Source organism: Narcine bancroftii, chromosome 5 (assembly GCF_036971445.1).
Source record: "Narcine bancroftii isolate sNarBan1 chromosome 5, sNarBan1.hap1, whole genome shotgun sequence".
Classification (NCBI taxonomy): domain Eukaryota; kingdom Metazoa; phylum Chordata; class Chondrichthyes; order Torpediniformes; family Narcinidae; genus Narcine; species Narcine bancroftii.
The window spans coordinates 126,570,605-126,593,069 of NC_091473.1; the positions used below are offsets into that span (position 1 = coordinate 126,570,605).

The following is a 22,465-nucleotide window of genomic DNA, read 5'->3' on the forward strand; positions in this document are numbered from 1 at the left end:
TGATAGAACGGTGAATCAGAATGTACCAAGTGTGCTTCATACATATTAGCATTGGTCAGACAACGTTAACCTGCACTTGTTAGAGAAATGCCACTTAATGGTACATGCTTACTACTGCTTCTGATATTTTGTCAAAATCCTTAAATAAAAGGCAAAGGGTCTGGTAGTCATGCAGGCAAATGGGTTTAGTGAGATAAGCTAAATCTAGTCATGGTTGTGGTGGGCCAAAAGCCTGTTTCTATGCTGCATAACTCTTGAGTTGACATCAGCTTCGTTGGAACATCGCAAAAAATCTATAATCAAGATGAAAAAGTGTGGACAATATATGTAGGCTTATCCATTCTGTCCAGGTCCTGAGGAATGTTTTTAATACATGTTTTAATATTTCATAGATATTTGGGGTAAGATAGATGGGAAAATTTGAACAAAAGGAGGTATATCACCTAAAACCCATTTGTTCCAGAATAATTTAACACCTTTCTCATGAGACAACCAGTTTTTGAAGTTATGGTCTGATAAAGGAATTAGTCATTAAAGATTGTTATGAACAGGAACAGTTAATGTTTTTTACTCAATTGGAGGATAAATATGGAATATCTAGGAATACACTTTATTGATATTTTCGAATAAAAAGGTTTTTAAGAGATAAACTAGAATCAAAGAGATTATTCCTCCTTGTAGTGAAGCGGAAACTCTTATTAGTCGAGGGGCTATCAAAATTTACTTCTACAATGTATCTTTTGTTGCAAAGAGCAACTTCTAAACCTGGGCTTTATAAATCTAAACAAAAATGGGAACAGGATTTGAGTATTATAATAGATGAACACACATGGATGGATTTGTGTAGAGATTGTATGACAAATACAATCAATGTATGATATAGACTAGTTCAGTATAACTTTATGCATCAATTATATATCACACTGTATATGTTGCATACAATAAAATAGGATTTATCAAATAAGTGTTTTAGGTGCAGTAAAGAAGGTACTTTTCTGCACTCTACATGGACGTGTCCAAACATGATACCTTCTGGGTGAAAGTAGGGGAACTATTTGAACAAATCACTGGTATTTCATACCCACAAAACCCTGACTTATTTTTATTAGGGAACATGGAAGGGCCAAACCCCAAATTGAAACTTTTCATTAAATGAAAAGAAATCCAGTAGTTATTTTAGTTTCTTTCTTTTTCTTTAATATGTAACTATATAATAATAAAATAATGTAAGTATTGTTTGTTGATTTTGCTTTAGGGAGTTGGGGTTAAGAAAGGTTTGTTAAGGGGAGGGGTATCATTCATTTTAATAGTCAAGACCAATCTGTACAATATGATGGATGTATACAAATGTTTATATACTATGTGACAGATTATGTTGTGTTTGTCTTGTATATAGATATGATTTTAGGAGATAAATTGGGGTAGGTTTTTTTTAGTATAGGTCACATACAAACACTTTAAAACAGATCTGCTCATGCTAGACAGGCCAGTGCCAAGAGCCTTTGCAAAAGCTTTGGAGAGTGCCCAAGAGACTTCACTATTTGATTGTTGTTTACAGAAATGCAACAGATTAAAGAACTTGTCGAAACCCCAGATTGTCTGGAATGGAACTTGCTGTTCTAAGAGGGTCATGTGGTTTTACAAGCAGAGAGAGTAAAACAGGTTTTCTCTCTGGAAGAGAGAGAGGTTATTCAGTTCTGCAGTTTTACAGTCAGCAACAACAGCTGGGACAGGAAGAAGACAAGCTAGCAAGCTTGTGGAAAACTCCATTTGGAAGATGTGTTCAGCCTGGTCAAAGCCCTTGTGGTTCATACAAGGACTGGTTGCCTAATGTTTCACTTGAAATAAGAGAAACAGAAATGAAATCTGTGGTGACCTGAAAGAAAGAGGTTATCATCTGGAGAACCCTGAGGGGAAAATTTTCTTCAGCAAGACACTGAGGTGGCTGGTTACAAGGAATCAGTTGTGGGTTTCCAGCAAACAACAAATCTCTCTCTAAAAACTGACAAGAACATTCCTGAGTGGTAACCATTGACCTTTCAAGGACCAAAGCCTGGTGAACTTCATAAATGTTAAATTCTGTGCACAGTATAAGAATTGCCTGTAACCAGTAAACTGGGAGGAATGAGAAGTGAGATTGGACTGTGAATCAAAGAACTTTTCTGAACTTACACACACATTATATACACGTGTGCTTGGAATTAGAAGAGGGTTAAGTTAGGTTAGTTTAGGTAATAGTAATAACTTTTGATTCTGTTTTCATGTTTAAAGATAATTAAAAGCAACTTTTGTTTAAGTAACCATTTGTCTTGGTGAATATCTATTGCTACTGGGTTTTGGGGTCCTCTGGGCTCATAACAACTACATGTATGAAAACTTTAAAATAAAGTATTGAAAAAATACACGTTTTAATGCACATTTCCTCCTGTCTCCCAGTTGTTCCCAGCTATCATGCAACTGTGATAGCTCTAACTCTTATGTCGGAATGTTGTTCTTTGATTTTAGTTCGGCGTTTAGTACTGTGGTTCCCTCCAATCTGATCACCCAACTTTGTCAGTTTGGTATCAGCTCATCCCTCTGTAATTGGATCTTGGAATTTCTGACTAGTAGACTCCAATCTGTTATGTTAGGCAATCTCTTCTCTTTAATTCTCATCTTGAATACTGGCATGCCTCAGGGCTATTTGCTGAGCCTTCTCTTGTATTCCCTTTCCATCTATGACTGTGTTTCTATATATAGTTCTAATTCCATGATCACATTTGCAGATGACATGTCGGTGGTTGGCCTGATCAAAGGGGATGATGTGATGACCTATAGGGACAAGGTCCAACACCTGGCTGTGTGGCAACAATAACTGATTCAATGAATGTGTATCCTTGGTGTCCACATTTCTGATGATCTCACCTGGTCCCCGACTCCTCCATTCTAATCAAAAAGGCACAACAGCATATTTATTTTCTGTGGAGCATAAATACTGATAGACTTTTACTGATGTACCATTGAGAGCATACTTACCCATGACATCTCAGTGTGGTATGGCAATTGTCTCTTATCAGACCGTAAAGCACTTCAGCAGGTAGTGAAAACTGCCCAGTGGAATTTCGGCATTCAATTGCCCACCATTGAGGACTATATCAGGAACACTGTCTGGGCAGGGCGAAGAGCATCATCAAAGATGCATCTCATCTGAACTATGGACTTTTTAAACTCTTCCCCATCTGGTAAGCACTACAGGAGACATCGCTCGCAAACCAGGAGGCTCAACAAGAGCTTTTTTTTCCCCCAAGGTTGTGGTCCTGAACCTTAAATCACAGTACTGTGTGGTACTGCACTCACATTTTACTGTACTCACATTGTACTGTCAGAACTTTTATAATTGTTTGATCGCTGAATGGGCTTGTTTTTATTTGCACGTAGTTATTTGTATTTAGCGCTGTTTTTTTAAATTTCTGGTTGGATGCTAATTGTATTTCATTGGCTTTGTATTTTACTGGCACAATGAGAATAAAGTTGAATCTAATCTAATATAGATAAAAAAAATCCTACAACAACCTCATTCTCATTCTTCCATTCACCATTAAATAAAAATATATGAAGATATTCAGTTTAATGAAGCGGATCTTTTTCTACAAATTCATAATACATCAAATTTAGAAAAAGTAATCTCGGCTCCATCATTCACACTAATGCAGGTTTGGCGCATTCAGAATTTTTTACATTTTTACATGGCAGAAGAAGCACAAGGAGCTACCTGATATTTTCCCTTCAGAGTTTGTATCGTATCTGAAGACGTTTGTCAAGCTGTTGAAGTCAGTTTCTTGTATGAGATCCATGCCAAAGCACAATTTCAATGGGTCTGTTTGTTCTGGTTGCTGCATTGTCAACACAGAGTTTCCCTGTTGATCCACAATGGATAAGGCTATACAAGCAATCCCTGGAGTGAACACAAATTTTTTTTTAAATAACCAAGTTTGGGAATCAACACAAAATTAACAAAAAAAGTGCAGTTTTGAAATTATTTATTGGTTCATCTGACACTAAAGGAATGCTTTAGTGATGTTACACTTCATTTTGTTCTTTGTAGCTTGCTTAACTATTGAAATACACAGTGCAACTCAAGTAGACTAGTACACACTTGGATTTCTGAAGACTATACTCCATGAGACATGCACAAGCACAAAAATTACACATCTATCTGTCTTGCTCGCAGTAGAATTATCTGTGGGGAGGAGGAAAATAATTTTAAAATAGCTAAAATGGGAACTTGCATTTTTCCTAAAACTACCTTCCTCTCAACTGTTTGCTAACTTTTCCACAGATTCATCTCTTCCAATTGGAAGTCACCTGGTCAGGTTTAGGCATTTTTTTTTTATTTTTCTCTTGTTCTGAACTACAGGGGAGGAAGAAGGGGTGGTCAAATAGATCTTTAGTGTTTTGCTTAAGTAGATGGCAAAATCCCATAATCTGATTTCCTGCAAATATTCTGATCATCTATCATTATTGTTTAGAATGCAGATAAACAAGAGCTGATACTTACAGTGTTCAACAAAAACTTGAGCTGCAACATAAATGGTAGCATGGTAGGGAGTATTGAGGAGCAGAGTCCATGGTATACAAGTCCTTGAAGGTGACAGTGTAGGTAGATAATATGGTTAAGGCACATACTCTTGATTAGTTGGATAGTGAATACAAGAGTAGGGAGGTTTATGCACTTAACAGAAACCATTAGTCATAATCGCAGCTGGACCACAGTATGCAGCTCTAATGACTAATTATAGGAAAGAGGCAATAATGCTGGAGAGGGTGCAGAGGAAATTCACCAGGATGTTGCCATGGATGGAGCACTTCCATCTATATTCATTAAAGTAGAAGAGGTGAAGATAAAAATGTTTCAGGTCTATTAAGCTATGAAAGTTACAGAGCACTGCAGGATAGCGTTCCCTATATTAGAGGCAATCAAATCTGGAGGTTTGGTATGACAATGGAACTCTGGCAAATTTCTACAGATTTGTGGTGGTAAGTGTGCTGACCAGCTGCATCATGGCCTGGTATCCCTGAGTGTAAAGTCCTGAAAAAGGTGGTGGACACATCTCAGGATCACAGGAAAAACCCTCCCCATCGTCAAGAACATCTAAGGGGAGCACTGCTATCGGAGAGCAGCAGGATCGACACCACCCAGTATATGCTCTGTTCTCGCTGCTACCATCAAGAAAGAGGCATAGGCGCCATAAAATTCGCACCACCATGTTCAGGAACAGCTGCTAGCCCTCCACCATCAACAATAAACTCAATAAGAGACTCATTTAAGGACTCTTATTTTTGCACTTTATTGATTGCTTTTCTTTCTCTCCGTATTGCACAGTTGTTTACATTTCTTTATTGTTTACATGTGTACATTGAATACAGTATTTCTTTGAACTACCAATAAGTGGTAATTTTGCCTCAAATGCAGGAAAAAATCTCAGGGTTGTATGTGATGTCATGTATGTACTCTGATAAAAAATCTGAAATATGAGAACATAGACAAAGGGTAATTGGGAAGAGATTTAGAGGGGTTTTGGGGGCAGGGAGAACTCTTTATTCAGTGAGTGATGAGTACATGAAATCTGCCTGGCAGAATGACAGAAGCAGAGCCACGGACAGTGTTCAAAAATTGTCTGGTTAAACGTTGAATTTCTCATGCATAGGAAATAGGCCAAGTGGAATGAAAGTGGATGGGTGCCCACGTCCATGTTGCATGACTCTGTGACGGCAAAGCAAAATAAGAACACTGGGCTTCTAAATTTCCTGCAGGATGAGAATGTAAACTGTTCTAAAAGCTCAGCCATTTGTTTTGATAACTAGAAGATTGATGGTCTAGTTTACTGATCTTTTTTTATGAATCCAAACTGCAACAAGCCCATGAGAATATGAAAATGAGGGGTCTCCCTGAATATGATGTATGCTTTGAAAATGGGTTCCTTGGCCCCAGTCCTGAAATTCCACATGGCCTGCAGCAGGTCAAAACAGCATTCAATACCCTCTTCTCTTGGGCAGTTAGAGATGCTGATTTTGCAAGTCATTTTCTAATGATATTTTGCTCCATTAATTCCTGCTTACAGCAACATGTAAGACAAAATTGGATCAACACAAAAGTCTCCCTAGTCATTTAAACCAATAACACATTTTTTACTTATACAACACTTCCATTTCCAATAACATTTAGGTTCATCCATTTATCACTCTGAACAATTCTGTAAAGTCTTAATTTTTAGATTTTCTTCTTTGTGTTTATCTAAATTTTAAATACTCCATTCAGCACTTGTACCCTCTGCTCCAGAATTCATTCTCTAAATACATTTGTTTAGCATCCAATCATCATCCAAAAATTCCACCATTTTAAAACACTATTTTCTCCCCTAATCTCCTAATGGGTCTCAGAATAAAATGTTGATTGTGAATACTTCATTGGAGCATCTTGGGATACTACTCTATTTTTTCCAACCACAACTGCTGAATTATAAGATCCTGTGAGAACAAAACAAAGAAGCAGCTTCTTGTGAAATCAGTAGTCAATGGTTAGGCAGCAAAATTCACATCTCTGGTTTCTAAATATAATATTCACAAAATGTTTCTGGTCCTAAAATATTAAACAGTAAATGATTATTAGCTTTGTAAGTCTATGCATAAACCTATTACGATTACAGCTACACAAAAAAAAATTTCCTTGCTATTGATAACCTCAAGGGCTGCTCGGAGTCTTTGCGATAGAAGAAAATTAATTCCATATTCATAAATGCCCTCTCGTCTGCCCAATTCTGATAGAATACTGATACACATCAAATGGAGGTTATTCTTGAGGGAATAAGAAAGGAGGGATCACTTTGGTAAATTGTACTATAGGCCCTTCAATAGTCCACAGGAATTAGAGCGGCAAAGCTATTTACATAGCTGTAAAAATTACAGGGTTGTAGTAGTAGGCAATTTTAATTTCCCTAATATTGACTCGGACGACAAGAGTGCTAATGGCTCGAAAGGGGTAACATTTGGTAAGTGTGTCCAAGAGATATTTCTCAAGCAATACGTAGATGGCCTTGCTAGGGATGGGACAACACTGAACTTCCGAATGGAATAAGATGCAGGGCAGGTGTCAGTAGAGGAGCATTTTTGAAACAGTGACCATATAATTCTATTTGTTTTCAAATAGTTGTGCAGAGTTAGGACTGGTTCTCAAATTAAATTCCTAAATTGGGGCACAACGGATTTTGATAGGATTGGACAGGAACTTACAAAAGTTGACTGCTTGCAGGTAAAGGAACACCTGGCAAGTAGAAGGTTTTTAAAATTGAGATGGGAAGAGTTCAATGCCAGTGTGTTCCTATTAGAGTGAAGGGCAAAGCTGGTAAATTCTGGTTGACCACAGATATTGAGGATGTGGTCAGGAAAAAGGAGATGTATGTCAGTAATAGGTAGGCACATACGTGAGAAATTGTGCCTCATAAATATGATTGATGTTTTTGAAGTTGTGACCAAGAGAATGATGAGAACAAGGCAGTCAACGATGTCTACTAATGTTGTGAGAAGAAGTGGTAGAGGGAGGTACAATGACAACATTTAAAAGTCATTTAGACAGGTAAGCGTGATGAGAAGGAAAATGGGGCTGGCTGAAGCGTGGACAAATTGGTTCTGTTTCTGCGCTGTATAATAATAATATACTCCTGCCTTTTGCCACAGGTGTCAGGAGAAGCAGCAAAATTCAGATGCTTTTCCAGGCAAATGTTAATCTTTGCACAAAGTAAAATACTGCATATGTTAAGAATCTGAAATAAAACCAGAAATGTTGTTAAATGTTCAGCATGTTGGGCAGCATCTCTGCAGAGTGAAAGATTTAAAAATACAGGTATTATGTTCTAACTTTTATCCACAGGAGAATGGGTCACAACTCCATCATTTTATGAACTGCTAACTGTTAACAGCAGGGCCCTGGAGTGCTTGGCAGAAGATATAGTGTCTCCCTGAACATAGGGAAGGTACACAAATTCACCACATACACAGAGCTTCCTCACTTCTAAACATTAAACCAAATTATTATTCAATTTGTGATTCGAGCAACGAATCACAAGAGATAGGCTTTTTTTTAAAAAAATCCCAAACACATTACTGGTAATGAAGTGTTTTGGATGTCTATACATTGTTTTAAACTAGTTAATATGAGCCAATGAATTAAGAGCCAGATTCCCATATCAACAATATAATAATAAACAGACAATTTGTTTTCAGAAATGTTAATTGAATAAGCACTGGCCGAGGCACCACTGCTGCTATTCAAAACTGCCCCAAGCATACTTTTGCTGCTTGTGAGCGGGCAAGAGGAGCCTTAGATCAACATTTCATTCCAAAGGTACCATCTCTGACAGCAGAGCACTCCATCAGTGCAAGTCTGTGGACAGGGACATCCCATCAGAACTTCAGAGTCTGAGGAATTACTTTCACAATTATAAACTCAAGAGTTCATGGCAATTCCATTGATTTTATGGCCTACATGGTTGCATTGCTGTCTACTGTGCAAGTTGGCACTTTAGAAAGCCACAGCAATACATTTATTAGGTAAGATATCCATTTTAACCGTCCAGTAATTTTGAATCACAGTTATCATAATCTGCATCATCAGACAGTCTAATATAAATATTGTAATGTTAGACATGCAGCGGAGAGCAACAGCAGAACATGCAGTATCAATAACATCCTCTCCTCATAAGTTCACACACTAATTCGAATGAAATCAAACACTACTTTGTATCAAAATAAAAAGTCATGGCGGCCAAACCTAAATGGCAATGACGTGGGGTTGGGAAATTCAGAAAAAAAAACAACCAATAACAAAAAAAAAGCTGTGAGGAAGGGTTTTAAAAGCACACTGCTGCATTTACAAAAGTAGTAATACCTTGGAACTGGGAGGGTGGAAATAGATGCTGCACAAGTTCCACCATGGTACCTATATCAATGAAAGAACATTCATAGATGGCTTTGTCACCTAAAATAGCTTCAACATCAATTATTATTTGAAGAGGCTCCACACAAGCATAATAGAATCTAGAACAAATAAATGGACTGGGGAAGAAAAGGCAAATACACATGGTAAGTCCTTCCAACATGATGCCAAGGTTCAGTTTTAGTATGTGCAACTAAAAGGCACTAGGTTTTGGAAAAAGGCAGAGACAGTGTGGCACAACAGGGAAGTTCCAGTAACCTGCATTCAAACCTGACCTCCTGAATGGATCAGATACATTCTCTCTGCGACCATGTGGGTCCCACCATTGTCCCAAAAACAAGTAATTGGAGGGTTAATTGGAGACTATAGATCACCCCTGGTATAGGTTGTTGGTGCTAGGAGAATTGGAGGTACGGTGGGTGTTTTTAGAAGAGAATTGGTTACAGGATAATAAGCAGGGGATAATGATTAATGAGATTAATTCCTTCGAGAAAACTACATGGACTTAATGGACCAAATTTCCTTCTCCTGTGATGCAAGGAACAGCCATTTGGTCCACTTCATTAGGGATGGGGATGGGGGAATGCAGAAGGAATTACTGAATCTTTTCCCATTTTCAAAAGTTCTGAACAAATGCACAACTGGAATCCCATGTTGCTCAGAGCACAATTCAATCTATTTGCAAAGGTACAACAAAATTTGGTATTTCAATCACAACTGCTTAACAAAATGTTAGAAAGGTATTTGTTTTTTTTCCCCCCAGTTCTGATTATTGTAGCAGTAAATAAATTTTAGGGTAGATAGGACACTGCTGTTAGTTGGAAAGCAAGGAAATAAAAATGACAAATTTAAAAAGTCTGTTCTCTTCTTCATTAATTACCATGTATAATGCTATTTAAATTGCTTTTTTTTTTAAATGCCTTGAATTCTTGAAGAAATGCTGCTATCACAACTCAACAGAAAACTTTCATCAACAAAGAGAGAGGTGTAGTGCAATTTGACCTCACACACAGGGTATGTCGAACATTGGCAAGAAAAAAAAGTCCGATGAAAGTATTGAAATAAGTGGGTAGGAAATTTTTAAGAGGTCAAATCTGCATAGTGGAAGCTTGAAACCAAGTTTCTCCGTGTTTTGGAAACAGTGAGGGTAACCCTTCTGTGATTTTGACACTAAAGCTAGATGCACAATAACTTGTGTGGATGAAGGTATTAAGTTGACAAAAGGACCCAAAGTGAATGAAAAATACAAGGTTACTCTGACTGTACCCACAATATTTATGAGGAAGACTTTCTGATTCTAAGTCTACTACTTGCAGAGGAGAGAAGGAATCTACATGTTACATAAAACAGTAAAAACTGGCCAAAAATATTAATCTAACACTATCACAAAATGCTGGACTTACTGAAATAGGGTTGAAATACAAAGCAGAGAAAATTAAGTTTCAGTTGTATAGTCTTTATTAAACCTTATTTGGAGCACTGTGCTCTGTTTTGGCAAAGAATCTCAAGAAAGATTTGGCACTTGACCATCTGACAGGACAGGAAACACCAGAATGAAAGTCGGACTTATAAAGTAAACTTGTAAAGAACGAATGGGATATTTTGGGTGGAGTTGCCTGAGGTCTACAAAATTGAGGGATTAAAAACATGTTTCCTAAGGGTAAAAACAGAAAAAAATGATTTCCTATGTGAATAAATCCAGAACAACATATAATCTGCCACTGAAGACATTTAGAAGTGAAATTAGGAACAGTGTTTCCACATAACAGCTGGTAAAAATCTGAAAACCACCTTCCCAATAGGCCTGGTCAATTGTTTCAAAGGCAAGATTGAACGATTTTTCTTTAAATAATCAATACAAATAACTTTGCCTGACAGCAGACAAAAGTTGAAGTACATCATGTATATTATATTTTTATGTATTATTATGTGACAATAAAAGGAACCTTGAAATATCAAGGAAGGAATGGTGAGGGTGGGTGTTAATGGAAAAACCCATCTACCCTTCTTCTTCTTTCTTTGGCTTGGCTTCGCGGACGAAGATTTATGGAGGGGGTAAAAAGTCCACGTCAGCTGCAGGCTCGTTTGTGGCTGACCAGTCCGATGCGGGACAGGCAGACACCCATCATCTAACTAAAAGACAGAATGGTTGGGGGCAGGAGGGGTAAGTGGCCTCTTGCCGAAAGACTGAATTCACATCCCTTTTTGAAGCACCCAAATCAAATCAATTTCAAACAACCATGCCAAGTTATATCTACAGAAGGCCAAGGCCAGCATAAAGCATGCTGTGATTTCCATTTTTTTTTTTAAAAACAATTTTCATCAAATACAGAATTGCTATTACGATACATATCTCAATGACCATTTCCAGTAGTGGCCAAAGCAAGTGAAAAGTGTCTTTTCACATAATTAGTTGCTATCGTGGCTGGCACAAAAACAAATACTGATTTTTAAAAGTTACCAATGGAAACGATCAGCATTATATTATAAAGCAGGACAAGACTATTTTAACCAACAGGTGGACGGTATTTGGTTATCATTATGCAATTTGATGCATATTGGCTGATTATTAAAATTAAGTTCCAATTCACTTCCTTTAAATTCAATACTGACATGCAAAATTCATCCAGTCAGATACTTTAATCCAGTTTCAAATTTTGTTAAATACAACCCCCCGGTATCCATAAATCAAGCAACCAGCAAAAAAAATTGAGGAAAATAAAAAAATGAAAATAAATAAAAATGTTAAAAGTTTAAAATTGTAAAAGTAAATGTTCTCTGAAGTAACACATAAACCTTTGGTGAAGATGGGACAAGTATTCAGCCAGTGGAGTGCTTTGCTTGGAGCAACTGTTTGAATAAAGTTGTGTGAAACAGCAATGGTGTCACACACGATGAAGAACTGGTTAATGCTGCGAGCTTAAAGTATCTCAATATCCCTGCTTAGTAAGAGTTGCCTTGGTCAGAGGATTTATCTGTAAACTTGTGGGGGGGGGTCGGATTGGAATTAATTATCCATAATGTTTTTGCTCGTCTTTCAGGGGCTCTGTGGAGGCAGAGGAATCTGTTGATGTAGCAACAGTTAAATGTTTTCAAACAATGTGACAGAAAATAAAATGCTTTAAGGGTTATATATCCATGCAAGCGAAATGTGTTCAGTATAAGCATTGTACGCTTGTTTTTTTTTAATGTTTATTTTTCAGGCAAGGGTACTAGTTAAGATTAAGTCTCAATCAACTGGAAAATACATTTATCCAAGCACCTACCAATCCCCATAGGTGCCTGTTACCAGTTTTACTGTACACCTTAAATGTTCTGGTGGTCAGCTATTTTTCCAACTGAGGTATTTTAATGCTGCAAAACTGTAACATTTCTTTATATCAATCAAGTATTTCTCATAATCTCCCATTTACAAAGACATTGTTTTAATCCACAGAATCAGACCCTTTGCCCCAATGTGTCCATTCTCTAAATTCAGCTAAGTTTTCATTCTATTCCCCTATTTTCCCCATAGCATCATTTAAGTGTTATCCCTGTCCACTTTTACTTCTAGGCCAAATTAATTTCTTCCTGTTCTCCTCTGTCCTTGTCCCCTTGGACCTTTTGTCAACCTGACCATCATTCTCTCCCTATTAAAGTGGCATTGGTTGCATCCAAATGGAAAAAAAACAATTGAAATTTGTATCTGGCTTTTCAAACTTAAGGTCAAATTGAGCAGAGACCAGTGAATTAAAGCCTCCCTTGAGTATTGGCTGTACAAAGTCCTCTGTGAAGTCAGTTCAAGCAACATTATCCTTTCTAGGGATTGCAAACCAATCTGTATTCTGACCATATGCAGGTTCTTTCTTCTTTTCTTTGGCTTGGCTTCGCGGACGAAGATTTATGGACACGAAATTAAATTCACACTGATACAGCAAAACACATTCCTCCAAAATTGTTCCACAGCAAAAATAAACTAGCTATCCAAGAGTGTTCAATAATTTTTTTAGCCTTCAACAAAAATGTATATGTCCTCTTCAAACTAAAATTCATTCCAATAATCTTTTTTTCTGGAAACATTAGATTCATTTATTGGAATATTAGTCTCCTTAAAAATCAATTCCAATAAAATTAAACAAGATTATTTTATGTTAAATCTTCAGTTTGAAATCTCAAATTGTAAGCAGGATCATGTATCAGTCTTTATATTTAAAAAGGGAAAACCAATGAAATAAACTGCCTTATTGGTATGTATCTCTGATGTCAACATCAGATAGCTGTTCTTTTCAGTCTATAGCTTGTTCAAGAAGTAAGGAAGGTCACATTTATATCCTTAATCTCACCAATATGCAGTATTTAAGTAAATAGAAATAACAGCTAAAGAACTGAATAAGTCCCTCAACTTCAATAACATTTTTATAATTTTTCTTCATTCCTGGAGTGAATTCTCAAAGCACAATATTGGAATGTCAGAATTAATATTTGCCTATTTATCTTCCCTTCTATTCTTCTTAACCTTGGGAACATCTGCAATACAAGTCTTGACACTTCACTTTCATTCCTTGATAAATAAAACACAAAGCAATCCTTCATCTTAAATACATATTCCCAAAACCACCAAGCAATGTTTCAGGCAAAAAAAAAATATGTAGGGTACCAAACAAGCAAATGATAAGCTCAAAAATTGGTTTATCCCTGAAAATGCTGTGGTAATGGGAGCTTTCAACTTTCCAAATATTGACTGGCCAGAGGGATAAATGGGGCTGTATTTGTCAGCTGTGTCCAAAAAGGATTCCTGACATAGAATGTGGACCAGCTGACCAGAGGAGAGTCCACACTGAATCTAGTACTAGGTATTGAACCTGGTCAGGTGATAGACCACTCAGTGAGGAAGATTTCAGTATTAGTGACCACAACTCCCTGAGCTTTAGCAAAGCAATGGGCAAGGATAAAAGCAGACGAAAATGGGAAAGTGTTTAATTGAGGAAGGGCTACTTACCAAGGCAAGAGGCAAGAACTGGGAGGAGTAAATTGGGAACAGATGTTCTTGAGAGAAACAACAAAGTCTTGGAGAGGATGTTTAAAGACCATTTATATGAGGTTCTGGTTAGGTTTGCTCCACTCAAGACAGGGAAAAGATGGTCGGTAATGGGAGCCATGGTTGACAAAACAGGTGAGGTAGCTAGTTAAGTGGAAAAAGGCATACAATAGATTTAGGAGGCAAAAAAAAACAGCAAGGGATCATGAGAATAAATATGGTAGCTAGAAAGGAAAGCAAGAAAGGATTTATGAGAGCTGGAAGGGGGTACGAGAGTGCTTACAAGTAGGATTAAGAAAAACCTGAAGGTGTTCTATGCATATGTGAAGAACAGGATATTGAGAGTGAAGGTGGGGTCACTTAAGGATAAAGGAAGTGCCTGAAGGCGGAGGAGGTTGGGGAAATCCCAAACGAATACTTTTCTTCAGTATTCAGCAAAGAAAAAGGACCTTGGTCAAGAAAAGATCAGAAGAGAACAAGCTTGTGCTGGACCATGTTGAGATTAAGAATGAGGAAGTGCTGGATCTTCTTTGAAACTTTTGGACTGATATCCCTGGGACCAGACAAATTGCTGTGGGAAGGGAGGGAAGATATTGCTGGGGCTCTGGCAATGATCTTTGTGTCCTCCTAGGCCACAGGGGTGGTAATAGGGATGTGAGAGATGAGTAAAACTAATATGAAAATATGAAAGATGAAGAAAACTAGTATGGATATATGTGTAATGAATAAAGCCAATCTGAGGCGCCTGCAAGCTCACACCAAGACACAAGAGAAACTTGTCCGTGAACTACTCTTTGCAGACGATGCCGCTTTAGTTGCCCATTCAGAGCCAGCTCTTCAGCGCTTGACGTCCTGCTTTGCGGAAACTGCCAAAATGTTTGGCCTGGAAGTCAGCCTGAAGAAAACTGAGGTCCTCCATCAGCCAGCTCCCCACCATGACTACCAGCCCCCCCACATCTCCATCGGGCACACAAAACTCAAAACAGTCAACCAGTTTACCTATCTCGGCTGCACCATTTCATCAGATGCAAGGATCGACAATGAGATAGACAACAGACTCGCCAAGGCAAATAGCGCCTTTGGAAGACTACACAAAAGAGTCTGGAAAAACAACCAACTGAAAAACCTCACAAAGATAAGCGTATACAGAGCCGTTGTCATACCCACACTCCTGTTCGGCTCCGAATCATGGGTCCTCTACCGGCATCACCTACGGCTCCTAGAACGCTTCCACCAGCGTTGTCTCCGCTCCATCCTCAACATCCATTGGAGCGCTTTCATCCCTAACGTCGAAGTACTCGAGATGGCAGAGGTTGACAGCATCGAGTCCACGCTGCTGAAGATCCAGCTGCGCTGGGTGGGTCACGTCTCCAGAATGGAGGACCATCGCCTTCCCAAGATCGTGTTATATGGCGAGCTCTCCACTGGCCACCGTGACAGAGCTGCACCAAAGAAAAGGTACAAGGACTGCCTAAAGAAATCTCTTGGTGCCTGCCACATTGACCACCGCCAGTGGGCTGATATCGCCTCAAACCGTGCATCTTGGCGCCTCACAGTTTGGCGGGCAGCAACCTCCTTTGAAGAAGACCGCAGAGCCCACCTCACTGACAAAAGGCAAAGGAGGAAAAACCCAACACCCAACCCCAACCCACCAATTTTCCCCTGCCGCCGCTGCAACCGTGTCTGCCTGTCCCGCATCGGACTTGTCAGCCACAAACGAGCCTGCAGCTGACGTGGACTTTTACCCCCTCCATAAATCTTCGTCCGCGAAGCCAAGCCAAAGAAAGAAAGAAGAAAAGCCAGTATGAATAAGATAAGGATAGATAATAGAATGTAGGAAGTAAAGTTAGTCTGAATAAGATAAGGGTCTTCTAGCCTTTTAGACAGAATTAGCAAGTTCTGCATATAAGTTAGTAAGCCCTGAGAGTCAGGAAGGTGTGAATAAGAATAATGACTTGATGGGATACCGACAGGATACCCCCTGGTCCTCCAAGTTCACAGAAACAGCACGTAGGCAGACAGGATTGCCTAATTCCAAACTCATCCAGGAGGCAGAAGAATGTAAGGGGGAGGGTACTTCCATACTGAAATAAACTGTATAAAAGTTGGGTGAGCCCAGTGTATGTGTGTATTCCCAGGGTAAGGGGAAAGCACCCAACTTTGCATTGTTGTATAATAAATGTTCTTTGTTCTCATTTTTTGTCTCGAGCAAATTCTGTGAAGGTACTTCTGTTTCTCACAAATGGGGGCTCGTCCGGGATCCCACTCCCTCCACTGACAGAGTGCCCGACGACGAGGGTAGGTGCACCCCGGCTGATTCAGCTGGACTCACGGATGGCGGGTGACTGGTCAGTGGATGAAGCGAGTGATATCCGAGAAGAGGCATTGAGAACAAATGACGGGAGGACGTTAAGGAAGCGCGCTAGGAATAGCTACTGGATCCCGGTAAGAGGAATTTTACTTACCTGTTAGTATGGGAGGTGTGAGTAGCAAGGGAAATAGTCCTAAGGAAGGACGGGACAATCAGATAACTAAGCAAAGTCCGTTAGGATTAATGCTATATGATTGGGGTGCGGGGAAAACCCGTGGGAAAGACAAACAGACCATGGTCAGGTATTGCTGTCTGGAATGGGTTAAAAAACCCGATAAAAGGGAATTCGGTATATTGGCCAAAGTTCGGATCCGATGAGGACTGGATGTGTCAGGCATTGAACATCTGGCTCTATCAAAATCAAAGAGATAATATTGAGCAGAGAATATGCAGCCTAGCCTGATGGCTCAGTGGATCGGTTGATCAACTGGTTTTGAATGAAAAGGAATGTAAGGAAGAAGGATGAGGAACCTTTTGTCCCTGAAACAGAAGGATGGAATGTGTTACATTCCCTCCCTCCACCTTATGCTCCTCCTATGCCGGCTCTTATCTTTCCCCTCTCTCCTATGCTCTACCCTTCTTCACCTTCCCCTCCCCCACAGCTAAAGAAAGGAGAAGAAAGTAGGGGTGGTATGATGACCTGTTCAGAAAGTACTAGATTACCACCTCAATTGAGAAGAGCGGGAGGAGACTTTGATTCAAAACAGTGTGAGACCCTCCAGGAGGGAAGGGCAGAACCCTTTGATTCATTTCCCGGAGAGCAGGAATCTAGACATTATAAAGGAGAGGATAAGCCAGAAATTAACTAGATGAGACCTTTACGGGAAGTTCCCATGGGAGGGGGTCTCAGTTTTGTAAATGTGCCCCTGACTAGGTGCGTAATTTTAAGAGAGAATGCCCAATAAACAGAAAGGAAAGGCTAAGATTTTGATGCAGGCAGTCAAGGAAGTCGTGGAGCTCCGGGAGTGGGAGAGTTGAGACCAGAGCAGGGGCAAGGGTAAAGGGGAATTCCAGGGACGACGACTGTTCCCGGGACCTCGTGGTAATCCCGGTAGGAATTGGGAAACAGGAGCATTAATTTGCTACCATTGTAAAAGGAGGGACATTTTAAGAGAGAATGCCCAATGCGAGCCAGGGAGACGCGATCTTACACACTGATGTGTTCGAATATAGGGGTTAATTAATCATAGAAAATATGTAGAATATATGCTTATGTACTATTCAGTTTGTATACATGAATCCAGTACTATGTAACAATTTAATATTTACCTCATGGTGAAGGGAAAGAGTAATGTAAGTAAGGGGCAGCCACAGTATGTAGCAAAGTTGGCTGATTACAGTAGGTTTAGAATTGCCTGCTCCCCAAATACAAAGACAGGATATGTATGAAACAATTTAGTAGGAATGTTAAGGCAAAAGGTGTTGATTAGCACAGGAGACAATGGCCAGACAAGAACAAAGAGAATCCTGACAGAGACTGTCAGAAACAAAGAGAATGGAATCAGTAAGAAGGCTAAGACAAAAGGAGGTGTTGAGTAGAACAGAAGAATATGGCCAGATGAACAAAGAAATAATTAGAAATATCTGGGGTATGAATTGATTTCTGATCAAAACAACAGGATATTCTGACCTTGAGGATTAAGATGGGAGCTCTACACCCCAGATAACTGCAGAGCAGGAAATTACTTGTGATAAATCTTATGCAAGAAATCTAGCAAAGAAAGCCAACTTTTGTTCTGTATGATAATGAAATCTAGCAAAAAAAGGAAGCCAACTTTTGTTCTGTATGATAAGATTGAGCTATATAAACTGTAGAGACTGGAGAGTAGAGGTCAGTCTTGGGGAATAGCTCCCTGTGCAGGTGACCTATGAACTAACGACTGAACCAGAGTTCTGTTAAGCTTTATTCTTATGTTGTGTAATAAACTGATTCTCCTATCACTTCATTTAACGAACACGCTGGACTCAGACGACACATAGACTAAATTAAGGGTAGGGTAAAGCCAGAGTCCGACAGATGGAAGCAGATTATGAATAGGGGGGGTCACGGTTCTCAGTCAATACACACCGTGGGGCTGCACGGAGAACCATCGGTAAATTTAAGCATAGGACCCCACAGTGACAAGATGACCTTTTGAGTAGATTCTGGGGCAGCCCGGTCTAGTATTTTACAACCACCCGAGGGTGTTAAGATAGAGGGGACAGTGATGATTTCGGGAGTAGGAGGAAGAGATTTTACGGTCCCTGTATTAAGGGATGTAAGAATACAAATGGGAGAAAAGATAATAACAGAGGATATTTTACTAGTTCCCCAAGCTGGAGTTTGTTTGTTAGGACGAGATTTACAGGACCAATTGGCTATCGGCACCAGACCACAGGAATCAGGTATCGGGGTTCAATTGTATGTATTAAGCGAGGAAGATCGGGAACTAATAAATCCTGGAGTATGGGCAGAAAGGCAATAGAGGAGTGTTAGATATTCCTCCCCTGCAAGTTACTTTAAAAGATCCTGAGCAAGTAATTAGACGAAAACAGTACCCAATTCCTATGGCTGGCCGAAAGGGGCTGCAGCCAGTAATTGACCAGTTGGTGAAAGATGGTATACTCGAACCTTGTATGTCACCTTTTAATACCCCAATTTTACCTGTCCAAAAACCAGACGGTACCTATCGATTAGTGCAGGACTTGAGGGAGCTGAACAAAATTATTCTCACCCGTCTCCCACTTGTACCTAATCCCTATACAATAATGGGTAAAATCAATCCCCATAGTAAATGGTTTAGTGTGATTGACCTCAAAGATGCTTTTTGGACTTGTCCGTTAGCAACAGAGAGCAGAGACATGTTTGTCTTTGAATGGGAAAATCCTTTTACTGGACGCAAGAATCAATACCGGTGGATGGTCCTTCCCCAGGGCTTTACAGAATCACCAAATTTATTCGGCCAGGTCTTTGAACAAATACGAGATGAGGCTCCTTGGAGAGAGAATTGCCAGTTGATACAATATGTTGATGATTTGTTAATTATGGAAAAAACGTACAAATTAGTTAAACAGTATGCTGTTGAACTTTTGAATTTTATGGAGAATAAGGGTCTCAGGGTGAGCGAATCCAAATTACAATTTGTTCAATCAGAAGTTAAATATTTAGGTCATCTGGTAAGTCAGGGAACTAGGAAAATAAGTCCAGAGAGGATACGTGGTATTCTACAGATCCCACCTCCCAAGAATGCCCAAGAACTTAGGGAATTCCTTGGTTTACTGGGATACTGTAGAATCTGGATTGAAAATTATACTAGCCTGGTCAGATTTCTCTATGATAAACTCACGATTCTAGGGGCGAAGATATTGTCTGGACAGAGGAAGAGATTAAAAATTTTAACTTGGTGAAACAGCGCCTTATTAGTGCTCCAGTGTTGGCTTTACCCGACCTAAATAAGCCATTTGACCTATATACCAATGCGAAAGGAGGTGTAGCCACCGGAGTACTAACACAAGAGAGGGCAGGCTATAGACAGCCAGTTGCTTTTCTGTCAAAAGTTTTAGACCCTGTTTATCGTGGTTGGCCAGAATGTGTGCAAGCCATCGCAGCCACTGCTATTTTAGTTGAGGAAGGACGAAAGATTACGTTTGGTGCCCCGATGATATTTAACACCCCTCACACAATCCGCAATATTCTCTTACAATGTGCTGGAAGGTGGTTTACAGATTCTAGAATTTTAAAATATGAAGCGATCCTAATGGATAGGGATGATTTGACCCTGATTACGAATAAAGAACACAATCCAGCAGCTTTCTTGGTTTCTCCAAATTCTGGCAAGACCATGAATGAGTTAGAGCATGTATGTTTAGAGGTAATAGATTTACAGACCAAAGTTAGAGAGGATTTAAGCGATGAGCCTTTACAGGAGGGTGAAAGGTGGTTTCCCATTGTATCCCATTGCATTGATGGCACTCGCTATAGCGGGTATAGTGTAGTGATTGAAGCCGATCACCTTCCCGGTCATTCGTCAGCACAATCTTGTGAATTGTATGCCCTCTGTAGAGCTCTCCAGGGTCTAGAGAACAAGGTGGGCACGATCTACACAGACTCAAAGTACGCTTTTGGTGTAGTGCACACCTTTGGGAAGATCTGGAAAGAGCGGGGAATGATAACTGGAAAAGGACAAAAGTTGATCCATGAAAACTTAATTGTCCAATCTCTAGATGCTCTTACATTACCTGAGGAAATAGCTGTAGTTCATGTACGAAGCCATCAAAATGGTGACAGTCCTGAAGCACAGGGGAACAGACAGGCAGATGCAGCTGCCAAACAGGCTGCGCTCACGGAGAAAATAGACATGCAGCTGTTACTGCCCACCCCCGGAGTATCCTACATTCTATTAAACCTGGTGATTGGGTATATGTAAAAGCATGGCAAGATCACCAACTAAAACCTGTCTGGGATGGCCCCTATTGTGTACTTTTGATTACAGACACTGCCGTGCGAACGAAAGAAAAGGGATGGAGCCACATCCAACGAATTAAACGAGCTGCTGAACCACAGACTAACGACATTGATAATCTACCCTCCACCTGGCGTGCAGTGCTTCATCCTTCTGATCTGAAAGTTACACTACGCCGGGAATAGGGGCAGCAGAGATGACAATTATTTACCTTTAGAATATAGACAGGGCACAGATATAAAGTATAGTCATAGTGGGGTATGGGTTAATATAGGATCCCAACATGGACCAGGGGAACAGAACGGCTCTTGAGGAGTAGATTTGATTTGTACTTTGGCCTCTACAGGTATTAAAAAGAGGAGTTTTAAAGGGATAGCACAAAGAAGATGGTGGGACAATGACAGACAGAATGTTATTCAGGATTGTACATGTAGCAGAGATAGAGTGAATACATATGCTAATGTTCGCAGACAAGCTGCAACTCACAGGTTAAGTGACAAGAAACACCCCTCCCCAACTTGGTCTCCTGTAAATCATCCTTTGGGTCACACAGACATTCGGAATGTTAAGAACCACCACTGTAAGGGGAGTTCCAGTTGTAAATGACGTAAGCTGCTCCAGAACACCACAGCTGCTTGGCATTTAAATCGTTTAATCAGACTCCAGACTTGGAGATCATCACCGAACAGACAGTGATGGCCCTGAATTTATGGGCTGAAGAAAGATGACAGATACGAGCCACAGTTCAACAAAACCGCTTGGCTCTCGATTACTCGTTGGCTGCTGAAGGCAGCGTTTGTGAAAGACTGGTTAATGACAATGCTCACAACGGTCAGGCGGTTAAAGACACTTCTTCAAGAGTTCGAAAATCTTCCCATACCCAGGTTCAGACTTGGCAACCTTGGTCCGGTGTGGGATGGACTAGACTTTTTATTGGTAACTGGAGTCTGATACCCACAGCCCTTATAGAAGCTGGACTCACTATTCTGGCCATTATGGTGCTCCCCTGCCTAAAGACTCGTGTGCAGTATTTAATTCAACGGACCCCTCTTCAGAACACTATAACCCAAAGGATGTATGTTTCCCAAATTCTGTCTGATGATGCTCAGACTGCAGTTCGTTTACTGACTCGCTGGGAAAAAGACCAAGTTTACAATTAATACATTCCAGTTGAGAATTCACAAAGCGTAGCTAAAAGAAAAGTGAGGATTGTGAGAGATGAGTAAAACTAACATGAAAATATGAAAGACGAAGAAAACTATTATGGATATATGTGAAATGAATAAAGCCAGTATGAATAGGATAAGGATAGATAATAGAATGTAGGAAGTAGTTAGTCTGAATAAGATAAGGGTCTTCTAGCCTTTTAGACAGAATTAGCAAGTTCTGCATATAAGAAGTCAGGAAGTCCTGAGAGTCAGGAAGGTGTGAATAAGGACAATGACATGATGGGACACTCATCCAGGAGGCAGAAGAATGTAAGGGGGAGGGTACTTCTATACTGAAATAAACTGTATAAAAGTTTGGTGAGCCCCAGTGTATGTGTGTATTCCCAGGATAAGGGGAAAGCACCCAACTTTGCATTGTTGTATAATAAATGTTCTTTGTTCTCATTTTTTGTCTCGAGCAAATTCTGTGAAGGTACTTCTGTTTCACAGGGAGAA

General features: G+C 39.7%; 1 protein-coding gene across 10 annotated transcripts in view; it reads right to left on the minus strand.

Moving 5' to 3' along the window:
* Window positions 1–22,465, minus strand: part of szt2 (SZT2 subunit of KICSTOR complex) — a 289,561-nt gene that overhangs the window by 90,592 nt on the left and 176,504 nt on the right. For 7 of the 10 annotated variants that reach the window (XM_069939001.1, XM_069939006.1, XM_069939003.1 and 4 more), the window contains 2 exons: window positions 8,924–8,974; window positions 3,752–3,934 (listed from right to left, as the gene is read on the minus strand). In XM_069939001.1, coding sequence (XP_069795102.1) covers window positions 3,752–3,934; window positions 8,924–8,974 — 234 coding nt within the window. The remainder of the gene's footprint in view (window positions 1–3,751; window positions 3,935–8,923; window positions 8,975–22,465) is intronic. The other 3 variants (XM_069939008.1, XM_069939009.1, XM_069939004.1) reach the window with 1 other exon arrangement.